General features: G+C 44.1%; 1 protein-coding gene across 1 annotated transcript in view; it reads right to left on the bottom strand.

Annotated features, from left to right (window-relative positions):
* The window catches only part of RPIA (ribose 5-phosphate isomerase A), a 66039-nt gene extending 50486 nt beyond the window's left edge, over positions 1-15553 (bottom strand). The window contains exons 1-3 of the mRNA XM_032177053.2: positions 15240-15553; positions 8571-8631; positions 7047-7102 (exon numbers count right to left, since the gene is read on the bottom strand). Of these exons, the coding sequence (XP_032032944.1) occupies positions 7047-7102; positions 8571-8631; positions 15240-15524 (402 nt within the window). The 5' untranslated portion in view covers positions 15525-15553. The remainder of the gene's footprint in view (positions 1-7046; positions 7103-8570; positions 8632-15239) is intronic.
* Between the last annotated feature and the right edge of the window lie 2774 nt (positions 15554-18327).

Below are 18327 nucleotides of genomic sequence, written 5' to 3'. Positions count from 1 at the left end.
CAGGATACATGTGCAGGATGTGCAGGTTTGTTACCTAGGTAAATGTGTGCCATGGCGGTTTGCTGCATCTATCAATCCATCACCTAGATATTAAGCCCCGCATGCATTAGCTATTTATCCTGATGCTCTCCCTCCCCCCGCATCCCCTAGACAGGCCCCAGTATGTGTTGTTCCCCTCCCTGCATCCATGCGTTCTCACTGTTCAGCTCCAACTTATAAGTGAGAACATGCAGTGTTTACTTTTCCGTTCCTGTGTTAGTTTGCTGAGGATAATGGCTTCCAGCTCTATCCATGTCCCTGAAAAGGACATGATATAGTTCCTTTTTATGGCTGCATAGTATTCTATGGTGTATATGTACCATATTTTCTTTATCCAGTCTATCATTGGTGGCATTTGGGTTGATTCCATGTCTTCAATATTATGAATAGTGCTGCAATGAACATACATGTGCATGTATCTTTAGGACAGAACGATTTATATTCTTTTGGGTATATACTCAGTAATAGGATTGCTGAGTCAAACGATATTTCTGGCTCTAGGTCTTTGAGGAATCACCACACCATCTTCCACAATAGTTGAACTAATTTACATTCCTACCAACAATGTAAAAGCATTCCTATCTCCACAGCCTCCTCAACATCTGTTGTTTCTTGACTTTTTAATAATTGCCATTCTGACCAGCGTGAGATGGTATCTCATTGTGCTTATGATTTGCATTCCTCCAATGATTAGTGATGTTGAGCTTTTTTTCATATGTTTGCTGGCCACATAAATGTCTTCTTTTGAGAAGTGTCTGTTCACATCCTTTGCCCATTTTTTAACAGGATTGTTTTTTCTGTTTTTTTTTTTTTTTTTGAAACGGAGTCTCGCTCTGTCACCCAGGCTGGAGTGCAGGGGTGCGATCTCGGCTCACTGCAGGCTCCGCCCCTCAGGTTCATGCCATTCTCCGGCCTCAGCCTCCCGAGTAGCTGGGACTACAGGCACCCGCCACCTCGCCCAGCTAATTTTTTTGTATTTTTAGTAGAGACGGGGTTTCACCGTGTTAGCCAGGCTGGTCTCGATCTCCTGACCTCGTGATCTGCCCACCTCGGCCTCCCAAAGTGCCGGGATTACAGGCGTGAGCCACCGCACCCGGCCCTGTTTGTTTTTTTCTTATAATTTGTTTAAGTTCCATGTAGATTCTAGATATTAGAACTTTGCCAGATGGATAGATGGCAAAAATTTTCTCCCATTCTATAGATTGTCTGTTCATGCTGATGATAGTTTCTTTTGCTGTGCAGAAGCTCTTTAGTTTAATCAGATCCCATTTGTCAATAGTGGCTTTTGTTGCAATTGTTTTTGATGTTTTTGTCATGAAATCTTTGCCCGTGCCTATGTCCTGAATGGTATTTTCTTCTAGGGTTTTTATAGTGTTTTTCATTTTCTAGGGTTTTACATTTAAGTTCTTTAATCCATCTAGAGTTAATTTTCATATAAGGTGTAAGGAAAAGGTCCAGTTTCAATTTCTGCATATGGTTAGCCAGTTCTCCCGGCACCATTTACTAAATAGGGAATCCTTTCCCCATTGCTTTTATCAGGTTTATCAAAGATCAGATGGTTGTAGACGTGCAGTCTTATTTCTGAGATCTCTACTGTGCTCCATTGGTCTGTGTGTCTGTTGTTGTACCAGTACCATGCTGTTTTGGTTATTGTTTTGGTTACTATAGTTTGAAGTCCAGTAGCGTGATGCCTCCAGCTTTGTTCTTTTTGCTTAGGACTGTCTTGGCTATACAGGCTCTTTCTTGGTTCCATCTGAATTTTAGAGTAGTTTTTTTCTAATTATGTGAAGAATGTCAATGGTAGTTTAATGGGAACAGCATTGAATTTATAAGTTACTTTGGGCAGTATGGCCATTTTCATGATATTGATTCTTCCTATCCATGGGCATGGAATGTTTTCCCATTTGTGTCCTCTCATTTCCTTGAGCAGTGGTTTGTAGTCCTCCTTGAAGAGATCCTTCACTTTCCTTGCTAGCTGTATTCCTAGGTATTTTATTATCTTTGTAGCAATTGTGAATGAGAGTTCATTCATGATTTGGCTCTCTGCTTGTCTACTGTTGGTGTATAGGAATGCTTGTGATTTTTGCACATTGATTTTGTATCCTGAGACTTTGCTAAAGTTGCTTATCAGCTTAAGGAGCTTTTGGGCTGAGATGATGGGGTTTTCTAGATACAGAATCATGTCATCTGCAAACAGAGACAGTTTGACTTCCTCTCTTCCTATGTGAATACCCTTTCTTTCTCTTGCCTGATGGCCCCGGCCAGAACTTCCAATACTATGTTGAACGGGAGTGGTGAGAGAGATGACCCTTAATTTCTATACCCTGCTCAATATAATATATGGTACACAGGTGATATGGTTTAGCTCTGTGTCCCCACCCAAATCTCATCTTGAATTGCACTCCCATAATTGCCATGTATTGTGGGAGGAACCTGGTGGGAGACAATTGAATCATAAGGGCAGTTTCCTCCATACTCTTCTCGTGGTAGTGAATAAGTCTCATGAGATCTGATGGTTTTATCAGGGGTTTCTGCTTTTGCATCTTCTTCATTCTCTGCTTGCTGCCATCCATGTAAGATGGGACTTGCTCCTTCCTGCCTTCTGCCATGATTGTGAGGCTTCCCCAGCCACGTGGAACTGCAAGTCCAGTTAAACCTCTTTCGTTTATAAATTGCCCAGTCTCAGGTATGTCTTTATCAGCTGTGTGAAAACAGACTAATACAGTACATTGGTACCAGCAGAGTGGGACGCTGCTGAGAAGATATCCAAAAATATGGAAGTGACTTTGGAACTGGGTAACAGGCAGAGGTTGGAACAGTTCGGAGGGTTCAGAAGACAGAAAAACGTGGGAAAGTCTGGAGACTTGTTGAATGGCCTTGCCCAAAATGCTGACTGCCATATGGACAATAAGGTCCAGACGGAGATGAAAAACTTGTTGGGAACTGGAGCAAAGGTGACTCGTTGTTTTAGCAAAGAGACTGACAGCATTTTGCCCCTGCCCTAGAGATTTGTGGAACTTTGACCTTGAGAAAGATGATTTAAGGTATCTGGCAGAAGAAATTTCTAAGCAGCAAAGCATTCGAGAGGTGACTTGGGTGGTGTTAAAAGCATTGTTTTAAAAGGGAAACAGAGTATAAAAGTTTGAAAAATTTGCAGCCTGAATGCGATAGGAAAGAAAGTCCCCTTTTCTAAGGAGAAATTCAAGCCGGCTGCAGACATCTGAATAGGTAAGGAGGAGCCAAATGTTAATCCCCAAGACAGTGGGGAAAATGTCACCTGGGCATGTCAGAGGTCTTCACAGAAGCCCCTCCCGTCACAGGCCCAGAGGCCTGAGAGAAAAAAGTGGTTTTGTGGGCCAGGCCCAGGGTCCCTGAGCTGTGTGCAGCCTAGAGACTTGATGCCCTGCGTCCTAGCCGCTCCACCCCTGGCTGAAAGGGGCCAATGTAGAGCTCGGGCCATAGCTTCAGATGGTGCAAGCCCCAAGCCTTGGCAGCTTCCATGTGGTGTTGACACTGCAGGAGGACAGAAGTCAAGAACTGAGGTTTGTGAACCTCTGCCTAGGTTTCAGGAGATGTATGGAAATACCTGGATGCCCAGGCAGAAGTTTGCTGCAGGGGTGGGGCTCTCATGGAGAACTTCTGCTAGGGCAGTGTGGATGGAAAATGTGGGGTTGGAGCCCCTAAACAGAGTCTCTACTGGGGCACCGCCTAGTGGAGCTGTGAGAAAAGGGCTACCGTCCTCCAGACCCCAGAATAGTAGATCCACTGACAGCTTGCACCATGCACCTGGAAAAGCTGCAGACACTCAATGCCAGCCAGGAGGGAGGCTGTGCCCTGCAAAGCCACAGGAAGGGAGCTGCCCAAGACCATGGGCACCCACCTCTAGCATCAGCATGACCTGGATGTGAGACATGGAGACAAGGGAGATCATTTTGGAGCTTTAAGATCTGACTGCCCATCCTGGATTTCAGACTTGCATGGGACCTGTAGCCCCTGTGTTTTGGCCAGTTTCTCCCATTTGGAATGGGTGTATTCACTCAATACCTGTACCCCCAATGTATCTGGGAAATAACCAGCTTGCTTTTGATTTTATAGGCTTATAGGCAGAAGGGACTTGCCTTGTCTCAGATGAGACTTCAGACTGTGGACTTTTGAGTTAATGCTGAAATGAGCTAAGACTTTGGGGACTACTGGGAAGGCATGATTGGTTTCGAAATGTGAGGACATGAGATTTGGCAGGAGCCAGGGGTGGAATGATATGGTTTGGCTCTGTGTCCCCACCCAAAGCTCATCTTGAATTGTACTCCCGTAATTCCCATGTGTTGTGGGAGCGATCTGGTTGGAGATAATTAAATCATGAGCGTGGTTTCCTCCATACTGTTCTCATAGTAATAAGTAAGTCTCATGAGATCTGATGGTTTTATCAGGGGTTTCCGCTTTTGTGTCTTCCTCATTCTCTCTTTGTCTGCTGCCATCCACGTAAAACGAGACTTGTTCCTCCTTGCCTTCTGCCATGATTGTGAGGCTTCCCCAGCCACATGGAACTGTAAGTCCAATTAAACCTCATTCTTTTGTAAATTGCCCAGTCTCAGGTATGTCTTTATCAGCAGCATGAAAATGGACTAATACAATAGGAAAAGGATGCTTTCATTAGAAAGGGAGGATAAATGAGACTGTAGCTGTTTTAGATCTTATTTGCAACCAGACAACATTTGATTTAAATTATACTGCCATTTGGTACAATACTGGGTTAACAGGAAAGTTACTTTTATGATGAAATAATAGTTATGATAACGAAAATTAGAAAATTGGAACTCAACCCTCCTCAAATTGTACTCCCAGCAGAAGACAGACAAGCAATTAGACATTATAAATCATCAGCTAATTACAGTTCTAAATGCAAAGATATCATAAAGTACAAATACAAAGGGAGGAAATTTAATTAGTCACAGACTATCAAAATCTATGTTCAAGATTCTTTTCTATGATAATTGTTTCTTTACTTCATTGTCTTTACCTCAGTGGACCTCTAAGTTGCTCATAATATTGTTGATTATCTTTCTAATATTCCTATGTTACAAATATTATAAATACTGCAAAAATGTTACCAAAAGAATAAAACTCCAGCTAAAATTATGTTAGCTCATCAATTTGAACTATGGCCACAGAACGTATGTTAAGGGTGGTCTTCTATTGTCTGTTTTATCCAACATACTCTTTCCTCTAATTCTGACCTACTGAATTACAACAGAAAGGGACACGCTCCCAGTTTGCTCTGAGTCTGTGTCCCTGGCCTATAGTCCTCAAACTTGGCTCAGAATAAAATTAACTTTGACTTAAATCTATAGTGGCTGTTATTTTAACATTTTGGGTCAACCTAGTTGAGAAAAATTTAAAAACAGCAAGAAAAGCATGTAGTTTCAAAATACTGGAGCAAATATCCAATCACCTAAAAGAGCTAAAAGTATGTCCATGTAAAGAGCAAGAAATACTGGAGGTCAGGGGTGGGAGGTGAGAAGAGTGTGCTTTCTAGGTAGTGGTCATCTCGGGGAAAGTGAGGGTACTGTGCTTTTTTTTTCTTTTAAATAAAAAGACTTGAATTATTTGTTTCTTCAATCCACGTGCATATATAACTTTAAAAATAAACACCAATGTAATTTATTAACTAAGAAATAAAAATACTTGATGATCAAGTCAGTTGGAAAAATTAGATACTTAGCTTTTCAAAAGAGTAAGAAAATCCACCACAAGCCACTGAGGCTTTAAAAATGTCTCCTCAAGACAGCAGGATTAAAAAACAATAAAAAATAAAAATAAAAAAGCAATATACAACACTTAAGATACTGCCTTCAGTCCCCTGGGTGGCCATCCACCTTGTTTAAGATCTCCGAGAGATTTAACATGAAGGAAGCTCCAATAGTATGCACTATGCAACTCCCTAACCTGTCTACCTGGAATCTCTGCCTTACTCCCTACCGTTAAGCTGAGGCCAGTCTAGTTTAGAGGGAACCTTAACCTCTTTCCCTTCACCAGAGCTGGCTGCGGGCTGCCAGCATTCTGTGCCTCTAGGATTGGGAGGGTTTCCTAAGAAACCCAGCTATCCAAGCCTAAGTCCATAAAGTCCCAGGAGCATCAGTCACTCATAAATCTCATCTCCTACCCCAGTGCATAGTATCACCTTGACTAATCCAATGAGAGATTATACACATACTCCTCCCTGCAATGGCCAGATGAGGGATAAGAGTTGGCTCCATCTGAGCAACTGTCTTCCCTTCCACTTCCCAAAACCTCTCTTTCCTTATCTCTCCCTATATTTAACTGGCTCCACTGCTTTCCTCCATCAGCTCCTACTATTTTATGATGTACTTACATTACTAACACATTGCTTAATTCCTTTTAGACTGATTTTTTTTTTCTTGAGACAGAGTCCCACTCTGTCGCCCAGGCTGGAGTGCACTGGCACAATCACACCTCAATGCAGCCTGGACCTCCTGGGCTCAAGGGAGATCCTCCCGCCTCAGCCTCCCACATAGTTGGAACTACAGGTACAAGCCACCACACCCAGCTAATTTTTGTATTTTTTGTAGAGGCAGGCTTTCACCATACTGTCCAGGCTGGTCTTGAATTCCTGGGCTCCAGTGATCTGCCTACCTTGGCCTCCCAAAGTACTTGGGATTACAGGCACGAGCCACCACACCTGGCCTAGCCTGACTTTTTTCACCTATAAATAGAAATAATATTCCTTGAGGAGAGAGACTACCTGGCCATCTCTGCATACTCCGTAGTGCCTAAACTCAACATGCAGTGAAATATTCACCGAGTGATTAAACAAATGCACCTAAAACTACAATTCCAAGAAGGAATACTTGGTCAATAAACTCTCCTATTCCTGGACTCTCTGACCTAGAACAACCTTGAGGTACAAGACAAGGCCATGGGTCCACAACCCCGGGGAACCAGAAGATACAGCAGAAGCTGTCACAATGCAGATAGAAAGCAGCACATACCTGGAAGGAAGTGGGAATACAGACGAGGTTCAGATTCTCTTGCTTCACCCTTTCAGCTGTGGAAACAAAAGCCATATTGGCAGTTTTTCACTCTCCCTACTTTATTTTTCTTGTCATATGTGTTTGCTCAAATCCAACAGACAAGGGAAGGTCTATTTCCCAAAGACAGCTGCCTTTCATCCTGTGTCCCCCTCCTTGGTGGGAAAGCTGGTGACTGTACTTCACACATCAGAAGACAGGGACACAAGAAAGCATGGAGAGGTAAGTACTAACCACAGAAAGCAGTGTCAGTGTTTGCCATTGTTATGTGCCTGACAACATTCTAAGAACTTTGTATATACGAACTCTTAATCCTAAAAACCCAAAAGGTAAGTTAAATTATTTTCCCCATTTTGTAGATAAGGCAACTGAGGTTCAGAGAGGTAACATAACTTGGTAGTTATACCGCCAATAAGGAGCACAGCTAGGACATGATCCCAGGCTGTGTAGCCACACAGTCTTAACTCCCCTATATTGCCTCTTCTAGGAAAAAGCCAGAACTTTACTTTTGCATTTTAGTGAAAAATATACTTATTTGTAGGCCCCAGAGAGTGGCTAAAGGAGATTTATTTTTTCAATTTGGATTTGTACCTTTCAGGAAAGTTTGATTTAAAAAAAGAAAAAAAAAAGACTTCAGGAAAAAACTCATATTAAAATTTCATGTCTTTTTAATCACTGAGTGCATCTTGGGAGATTTGGGTGCCACTATTATAAAATCCATAGTCACTCCTGTGCCCTGAAAGTACTCTCCAGATACTTGGTTAAGATTGAAAGGTATATAACACAAAAGCTGCTATTTGGCCAATGAGAAGGCTTCCAGAAGCCATCACACCAGCACTAAAACCACTCCTTGATAACAAAGTGTTCCTGGACTTTACCTCCTGGGCTCTGCCCCTTGGCACCTAGAAGAATTCAGCATTCAGGCAGGCCTCTCCTCTGGGCTTTATTCTTACAAACAAAGAGCAGGGCAGTAAAACCTGTTGAGCAGGCATAGGGGCTGATAATTCCTGAGTCTTTCCTAAGCATAGAGACACCCTAACCAGTGTGAAATAAGCACCTACAGGAACCAGCCATCAATGGCAGGAGTCCCACGTCCACTCCAGGGTCATGGACAGGGCAAACCCACTGTGGTCTCAATTATCTGCCTGAGGAAGTCTGAGATCATGCAAAGAACTCAACGGTAGGATGCCATCGACATGATTAAAATTATATTGGGACCTCAAGATAAGTCCGCTCCTCCCCTCCAGCTGAGCAGAGTAAACAAAGGCAAGGGCGTCCTTCAAAGTTGGATGAAGAGGCCCAAGATTCCCTCTCTCTACAAAAGAGCAGAAACACTCAACTGACCTCAGGTAGTCCCTCCTTCCAGCTCTGTACTGCTGAAGACAAAAGGGCAATGCCAAACCTGTGCGCCACTTCCTCCCTCTCCTCTACCTCCCTACCCCATCATCACACACAAAACATCCAGTAGACAGTGAGAGAGCATACCTATTCGCTGCACAGCATGGACAATTGTAGAACCACTTCCAATTCCCAGCACTTGGTTATTCTGCCAAAAAGGAGGAAGAAGAAACAAAACTTATTAATACCATATTTTACTCCTTTGTCAGCCCACTTCCTAAAGCTATAAAATTATTATGAACAGCAATTCACCAACACAGGTGCAAGACAGGTACTGTGCCTATTTTATAGGAACATAAACACTGAACCTCAATGCTGTACTTTAGCCAGTGCATGGCGGACAAATGTTCAACAAGGCCCTCCTCTCTTCATTTCTGACACTGTCAACACCACCACTTCCTCCCTACATTCTACCAAATAATTGGTGCAATTACTTGCAACTGAATAGCAACTTGCGTCACCCTCACAGAAATGGCCTGCATATAAACACTTAAAGATTCCTGACATTTCAAGCCAGCAACAGTGTGTAAAAAAAAAAAAAAAAAAAAGAAAGAGAGAAAGAAAGAAGAAGAAGAAAGAAAAGAAAAAGATTTCTGGCCAACCCCAGGGAGGTAATTAGAAAAACACCTAAGAAAAAACAATAGAGCCTGGAGCCTGGGTAAGGGAGGGAAGCTAAGGCTTCTGGCTTCAGTGTCTTCCACAGGCACCTTCAAGTTGGTAGCACCACAAGACACATCAGGCCCACCATCTAGAGCTCTCCCAAAGTCAGCAGATAAAGAGAGGGCCTGAAGTAACCTCAAAATAATAAAGCATGTCAGCATCTGCCTAGGTGACGCCAAGGGGTGCTCATTTTGCATGAGCCTGACTCAGAGAAAATGGGAAGAGGGCAAAGGCTCAGTTAAGAACATGAAAAATAGTCTTCATCTGCAATAGGAAGGATCGTAATAAATGCAGAGCACTTCCTGAGTACAAAGTACAAGCAGACATCGCAATACTGAGCCTACCACCTTAAGAAACAAAGAAGGTACCTACAAGCAGACCAAAGACAGAGTAAAAGCTCAGCTGAGTCTACTAGACCACAAAGAGCAAAATGAGATCAGGGTACTAACAGTCAGGAACTAATATGGAGCTCAGTGCCTAAGCAACTTCCTGACATCTATCTCCTGCCGTTCCAAGGCAAAGCCAAGTGAACACCAAAGCGGCAGCTACCATTTATTAAGCACCTACCAAGAAGACTTATAAATGTTAATATAAAGCCAAATCTCACAACAATCACTTATGACCTAGAGACTCACTATTCCCACTTTATAGATGAGTTCAATATTGTAAGGAAAAACTTAAGACTTTGAAATGAGCAAAAGAGACTACTGGATATCCTTCCAATGGGATGCTGGAACCTGCTTGTATTGTCTGACTCTAAGAAGGTATGTGCCTTTGTCTCTAAGATATATGACGACTGTATAGAGATACACTTTAACTTGCAGAAAACTGTTAACAAAGCAAGTAATTTTTGTTCATAGAAATGCAAATTAATAGTGTTCTGTGAGATACAATTATTAACAGATCTTCTAAATTCATTTTAAGATTTTTTTTTACTACATATGAGCTTATGGTTGACTTCTCCTGTTATGCTTTGAACATCTCCACCAAAACTCACGTTGAAACTTAACTGCCATTATAACAATATTAAGAAGTGGGACCTTTAAGAGGTGATTAGGTCAGAGGGCTCCACCCTCATGGGTGGGATTGGTGCCCACCCACAGCACTTCAACATCTGTCTCTCTCACCAGATGCCAGCCCCTTGATATTGGACTTCGTAGCCTCCAGAAGTATAAGCCAAAACATTTCTGTTCATTATAAATTACTCATTCTCAGGTATTCTATTATAGCAGCACAAAGTGGACTAAGACACCTATGAACAGGTTCTAATAACTTTTACAGTTCCCTCATTCATTTAGTGAGTTAAATAAAATCTTTGACATATATTCATTTTATATATGTGTGATTTTACCTGTTTTAAATATATATACAAGATACATTGTATATCGTATATATATTTAAAACATATATAAACAATATCAATGCCCCCGACACACAAACTCATCCTCAAACTCCTGGGCTCATACAATCCTACTGCCTCAGCTTCCCATATAGCTAGTACTACAGGAACATGCCACCATGCCCAGCTAATTTTTTAATTCTTTTAAAAGACACAGTCTCACTCTGTCAACCAGGCTAGTCTCGAACTCCTGGCCTCAAGGGATCCTCTCACCTCTGCCTCCCAAAGTGCTGGGATGAGCCATTTCAATCGAATAAGCAACTTCAGGAAGTTCAATTTGCTGAAACATCAATCTATTTCAAATTTCTTAAAATTTCCAACAACTGATTAACAATTAATTTATTTGACAAAGGAAAGCCCACAGTAAAACCTTCTTTTTAGGAAGAAGACAAGTCCTGAAGGGCCCTCAGGACAAACAGGGCCACAACTAAAATCCTTCATTCCCCACAGGACAAAGGCCATAGGAATACTTAAAGTCAGCCCCGAGGCCTTACATTAGATATGGTCCTTCTCAAAGTTTGACTACATCTGTAACTAGAATAGAAAGAATGACCAACAAGTAGAGTTACCAAAAAAAAAATCAAATACTAATGTCCCCACAACCACATACATGTATACTAAAAATGCTTCTATAGCCTCTCCTACCTACAGAAGACTTTATCCAACAACTTTTGCGTTACTGACCTGGTGGAAACTGCTTTTACTAGCTCACAGTTCCAAAGGCACTGAATACATCAGGGGCTTGGGCTGTCAGAACAGAGCTCGCACTAGGTCAGGATTCCACCTGTGCCAATGCTCTCAAGAAGGCAATGTGTCTAATAAAGTTATTTAGCTACCTGGACAATCCCCAAAGGCAAGGACTTCAAGACAAGTAAATGATATATCACAGCACAGAAACATTCAAAATGGCTAAATATCTCACATACAAAAATCTTCAGGGAATGAGAAAATGTCTTATCAAGGCCTATGTCTGAGTGTGGAAAAACTCAAACTTTTTCCTCTGCTCTCACACCACAACAATCATCAACACAGAAGACTTTTGTGACCAAATGTATGGGGATTTCTCTCCATATCCCAAGCAAGCAATCTACTCTGCAGCAGACACCAGCTGGGTATCCTCCAATTCAATTTCAACACCCTCTACCTGGAGATACCATAAGGTTCCACCGGTTGAGGGCTCAGCTCCCAAGATTGCCTCCTCCTTCCTACCAAATGCAAGTCCAGGCCTCCAGAACTTCTGACTTGACAGCTTCAAGTTGGAGTTTCCACAACACTCTCTTTGGGTTTGATTAACTTGCTAGGGTGGCTCACAGAACTCAGGGAAACATGTTTACCAGTTTATTATAAAGGCTATGATGAAGGATATGGATGAAGAGATGCATAGGTAAAGGTATGTAAGAAGGAGCACAGAGCTTCCATGCTCTCTCTAGGCACACCATCCTCCAGGGACCTTTACATGTTCTGCTCTCCAGAAGCTTCCAAACCCTGTCCTCTTGAGCCTTTTTTTCCTTTTCTTTTTTTTTTTTTTTTTTGAGACTTTATCGAATAGGTATGATTGGCTCTTGGAAAAGACCAGGAATTGCAAGGGCCTAGAAATGTGACTGGACAAAAAGCGCATGATACAATACCAGCAGACTGACTGGGGAAACCCTGCAAGGGCTGCCTGTTCAGATTCTTCTTCACCTGCAGCATTCCTTCCTCCAGGGTATGGAACAGGAACCCTTCTGAAACGGGGATCTTATGACATACAATCAGACAACATAGGTCACAGAATTTCTTTACAGCCAGCTCCAAGACAGAAAAGCATTGGGGAGAGAAAGGAGCAAGTGGAAGGAGGGCAGGAGAAGGTAAGAGAGGGAGATTCTGTTTTCTGAGGCCTGCTTTGGGCCCTAAAGCACCCCAAATATAACAAAAGACTGTAGCAAGGGCTATGAGTGTTATGAACCAAGAGCCATGGATAAAAACATTGTGTGTGTGTGTTTAAAATATCACACTAGATAGACTTAACTTGACCTTCACACATGACCTGAAGCTAGGAACTCTAGCTTTACAGTAATTCAATCACCAAACTCCTGGTTACCAAGCTTAGCCATACATTCATGTCAGTCACAGTCCCCAGCAGGCAGGTGGCACAGAGGTGAATTCGGATGAATCAGACAAGCTCTGTATAAGGCTCCTTCTTTGCCTTTTGGAAGAGACCAGGAATTGCAAGGCGCTGCCAGGCCTAAAGCTCTTCACCTATGTGATCCCTGCTGCCTTGGAATCAAATGACTGGCCCAGGAATCAGTGCCCTTGCCAAAGCCAACCAGAGGTGAATAAAGGCTGCCTATGAGGTGGCCCAACAGCAGAAGACTGCCAAACAGGCCCTGCTAGAGGAGTGGCCCCATTCTAATGGGCAATATTAAACCACATGTATGTGCAACATCAGAACTTCACTCAGCTTGTCGAATGGAGTAACTTTGGAAATACTACTTCTGCTAACCAACTAGAACCACTGCCCATCAGCTTCCTCAACCAAGCCAGTCAAAAAACAAAGCCCAGGCTCCAAAGAGAACAAAGGGATGAGGCTACAGACGTTCAGAAGAGCCTAGTTCTGCATGGCGACCCATCCTGGGTGGCTACACCCACAGACACAGACAGAGCTGAGCCAAGGGTGGCTATACGAAGGATTCACCTGAGAACGCTCCATGTTTTCCATCCACTCAGACATGGAAGTGGTCACCATATTGGAACTCCAAAGGACTAGGGAACAGGAAGCCCTACTCCCCAGAGATTCTATACAAAGAACCTCCAATAACCCCAACACTTTCATATTTGTGTCCACACTACACACAATTGGACAAACATGTACTGGGCAGGCCCCACTGTGTCCAATGCTAAATGAAGGTTAACTACCCTCCAGGAGCTTACCCTTTAAGGGGCTGGAAGAAACGAACACACAGATGACCAAAACATGAGAGACAACATAAAGCACATAAGAGGTATGAAGTGCTACAGAATTGAACAATTGAACAAACATGTACTGGGCAGGCCCCACTGTGACCAATGCTAAATGAAGGTTAACTACCCTCCAGGAGCTTCCCCTTTAAGGGGCTGGAAGAAACGAACACACAGATGACCATAACATGAGAGACAACATAAAGCACATAAGAGGCATGAAGTGCTACAGAATCACGGAAAAGAAATCTTCCTCTCCTTAGGATGCTAAGGAAAAACTGAAAGGAGGAAATGGCCTTTAAGCCAAACCCTGAAGGGCATACATGATTTTAACAGATGTCCCCAAAAGGTCACTGTAGATCCCCCCAAAATCACCTAACTTCATGAAATGATGTGGTCAGAATCCAGTGTTTTGGGGCTCTAGCCTAAGGTCAGGGCTTGCACATTTTTATTTAATCAAATACACAACTATAACACAAAGGTCAGGGAGACGCGCCACCAAATATTAATGTAAACTCATTAACAGGACAACTTAGATATGGGGCTTTTCTAATTGTATTCTCATGTGGATTACATTTATCTATTAGCTACTCACTTTATGCAGATATTTTGAAATTTCAGCTTATTGTCTCAATTTTACAACTGAGGCACTGAATCCCAAAGGTAGGGTCAAATTAACACATTTTACATTATCTCTGTTAATCCTCATAGAAAATCCTTTTGCCAATCAGACTTACAACAGGCTACACCAGAACGGGGTAGCAGTGCAAAGGGTAGAAGGGCACACTGGAATATCCCTTCTACAGAACTGGCCGAGCCACAGGTTACCACATTGTCCACTCCCACTCAAACAGGCTGTGGTGAAGCTCATCCAACATTATCTAAGCAAAATAATTTTGTAGAGTAAAGCATTAAGAAATGTAAACGAACTATTATCGGAGAAAAAAAGGGACTCTAATACCACTTTCTAATAAGTAGAAATGAGAGATAAAAAGCCAATAAGACCAAGGAAACTACACCACAGGGCAGACATACTCCACTTGGCTTCCTTATTATAATTAAGATACTTGATTGGTGACAGCAAAACCACTTGGATTAAAAAAACTCCACTAACAGCACCACACCTGCCACTTAACAAACAAGTAGGGACCACCACCTAACAGCTAAGCATCTCTGCAGCCCCGCCTTAAAAAATAAACTAGCATCCTCCAGACTTAATCCACCCCGCCCTATGGAAAGAAGGAAGTTTGAAGCCCCGGGACTTCCCTTCCCTCCAAGAATACCCTCAGGGGCCGGCGCGCACCAAGCCCAGAACCTCCTTCGACTGAAATTTCAAAGCACTAGCAAACCAACTCTCCGCCAGCTTCTGGGTCAGTAAAGAGAAATGAAAATCTCTCCGCAGCCCCAAAGCCCACCATTTTCCACTTATTGATAAGGAGGCCACAAGGCAAGTGCCTCTAGCCCCCATTCCAAACATCAGACAGCACCAGGCTCCACTTTGCAAACTGTTCCAGCTGGACAAGGAGCCTTTAGAAAGCTCAAGCATTAGAAGATTCGCCCCCAACCGATTCCACATCTAAAGGGTCTTTAAGGAGCAGGGAAGAAGGGTCTAAACTCGGGTAAAGTGCACACCCTCTACCCTCTCACTCAGCCCCCGCCCTGCCAGGAGCTAGGCGCGCCCCGGCAGCACCCAGAACGCGCAACAGGAGCCCATCACGCCAAGGACATGCGCCCCGCGCCCCACGTCCCGAGGTGCTCACCCTCACGTGGTTCTCCACAGCCGCGCGGCCCGCCAGCTTCTTGGCCTCCTCGGCCTTGGACATCGTGGAGGGGGCCGGGCAGCTGCTGTTGGAGTCCCCGCAGCTGGTGCTTGCGTTGCCAGCACCGCCACGGGTCCCGGACTGTGCACGCCCCGGCAGCCGCACGTGGGAACCCGGGAGGTCCCAGCTGTTCCCTCCTCCGCCGGAGGCCGCGCCCCCGGCCCTCCCGGGCAGCGGGGCCAAGACCCGCCCGTAGAGGGTGCTGAAGGGCCCGGGGCGCTGCATCCCGACGCCTCGCTCCGGCCTCCGCTGAAGTCCCGCCCCCGGCGCCCCCGGAAATCTGGTCGCTTACGCACACAGTCTGCGTGCCCTGCTGCGCGGGCCTTGCTGGGAAATGTAGTTCTTTGGCTTCCAGGACCCCTATCTGCGCCTCAGTCTGGACTACCAACCCCATAATGCTCTCCTCGACGGGATGCGCTCCGGCACTTCGCGCTGTGAAGTACCATTAGTCGCGGGAATATCAGTGTGGTGACTCCTTAGCCGGGGGAAGTGTACTTAGGCCACCGTTAGGTGAAGTCCAGGGATATTTCTGTTCGCCCATGCATCCGAGAAAGGAGTGTTAGACCTGCCCCTGTTGTTTCTCCCAGCAGTGAGAACGTGGCCATGGAGAACGTGGCACTTCTGTAGACGACGCGGCCCTTTTGGGGTTACTACTGCCCAGGAAACTCACATGCGACACGGGTGCCAGCTGAAGTCCATCTAGACCCCCGCAGACCCAAGGTCACAAGTTGAGAATCCCCTGCCATGGATATTCTTCTGCACCTAGTGGGGAGCAGGTGGAGCTGCACCTTGCTCCTCCCATTTGGAGACTAGTTTTGCACATATGAGTGTGCCCTGCAGCGATCCTGCAATCCTTCGTGACTAACAAGGACTTTCTGTGAAAACAGATTTATCTTTTCTTCTCTGCCTTTAAGGTTTCTTGCTGTTGAGAAGTTAAGTGACGAGGAATTCTTATTGCCCCCATTTTACAGGCAAAGAAACTAATGCTGACCCCAACCTTACCAACCACTTGGAGGTCCCTAAAAACACATGACCTTTGTGTTTCTCGGCTGTTAGTGGAATCCTTTCTGTCTGCTCATGAACTCATCTTCAAACGCGTTCTAGGCCTTCAGAACTCTTCCGTGAGCGCAAGTCACTGGTATGGGCCACTGTTACTGCCGCTTATCACCTAGATTTTCTTAACTATGCTTTGCTCCCTGAGGCCGTGAGCTCCTGAATCTTCACCTTAGTCTGTAGGAGGAAAAGTTGTTTGAGATGATATTTGAATCCTTCAATTTAGGCCAAATTCAGAACATAGCAGAAGGTTCTGGCTAACATGCAGAACAATATGTCTGGACTCCCACTACTGTTGGTCTGCAAAGTTGAAGGCTACTCTAGGCAAATGTGTCACCTTTAATGTATCTCCTTAGGAGGAGTCTTTCACCTTGTTCATGCTCCTCAGCACCCACACCAAAAGATTCATGAAGCAAATATTAGCTAGTCTCTGCTTTACCTCATTACCCCCGGCCTGAGGACCTTTGAACCATTTTAAATGCTCTACCTGCCAGCCTGGCCATCTATGCACTGCTTGCTCCATCTACCCTTCTGACTCAGCTGAAATACCACCTTCTCAAAGAAGTGTAAGTGACCACCTCATCTAAATTGGGTTTCCTACCCACCCCTCCTCTATCACTTTGCACATGGTTGTATTTCTATCACAGAACTTCCGTCCATCGTTCGTTTCCTTCGTTTTGTACTTGTTTATCATATATCCTCTGTAGAAAAGAACATTCTGAGAAGACGGACTTTGGTGTCTTTCTAAAAATCCTCCATTCCTAAAACTGCCTGACCTGTAGATGGTCCTCAACAAATATCTAAAACATTTTAAATAACAAATAGATGTCATGCTTTAACCCTACACTCCACCTTCAGCCATACAGAATTTTAGTCCCTGTGTCCATGCTCTTACTTCGTGTTTTTGTACACTCTGTACCCTTCTAACTCTCAGATATTCTTCAAGACTTCATTCTGTTACTTGTTACTCTGCAACTCTAAACCCCACTCTTAGTTGAGTTGGCTGCTCTTCAGTGCTCCCAATCACCTGTAACCTCTGTGTCATAACCATCTCGCTCTATTCATTTGACTGTCTCATTCAAAAGACATGTCCCTTGATGGCAGAGACTGTTGCTCATAACATGGACAGTGCCTTGTTCAGTTACTGTTTGGGGGTGACAAGGTCTGTCTGTGCCTCTTTGTGTTCTCTTTCCTTCTCTCTTTTCTCCATGTTGTACTCGTCTTTCCATTTCTGCACCCCTTTTAATCCTTTCCTAAGGTTGTTATCCATGCCTAGTGATTCTCATGGACTTCTGAAATCCCGGTTCTTAGGACTGAAGATTGTGCCGATCTTTGAAGTAATATGAGTATTGCATTCTGATGACACTTCATTTGCATAATTATTGATAATAGTGCCAGGTACAATGCTAAGTGCTTTGCAGACTTTATCACATTTAATCCTGACTTCAAGAAGTGGATACCATTAACTCCTGGCCGGGCACAGTGGCTCTCACCTGTAATCTTAGCACTTTTGGAGGCCAAGGCATGTGGATCACCTGAGGTCAAGAGTTGGAGACTAGCCTGGCCAACATGGTGAAACCCCATCTCTACTAAAAATATAAAATTAGCCGGATGTGGTGGCACACACCTGTAGTCCCAGCTATTCAGGAGGCTGAGACAGGAGAATCACTTGAACCTGGGAGGTAGAGGCTGCAGTGAACTGAGATGGCACCACTGTCAGCCTGGGCAAGACATAGTGAGACTCTATCTCCAAAAAAAAAAGAAGTGGATACTGTTATCCTCATTGGCATAAAAGAAGTCCTCACTTTGGGAGGCCAAGGCAGGTGGATCACGAGGCCAGGAGTTCAAGGCCAGCCTGGCCAACATGGTGAAACCCCTGTCTCTACTGAAAATACAAAAACTAGCTGGGCATGGTGGCAGGTGCCTGTAATCCCAGCTACTTGAGAGGCTGAGGCAGGAGAATCAGTTGAACCCA

Source organism: Hylobates moloch, unplaced genomic scaffold (assembly GCF_009828535.3).
Source record: "Hylobates moloch isolate HMO894 unplaced genomic scaffold, HMol_V3 SCAFFOLD_15, whole genome shotgun sequence".
NCBI classification, from domain to species: domain Eukaryota; kingdom Metazoa; phylum Chordata; class Mammalia; order Primates; family Hylobatidae; genus Hylobates; species Hylobates moloch.
The sequence above is the reverse complement of the archived record's forward strand: the minus strand, read 5'-3'. Positions and strand labels throughout refer to the sequence as shown.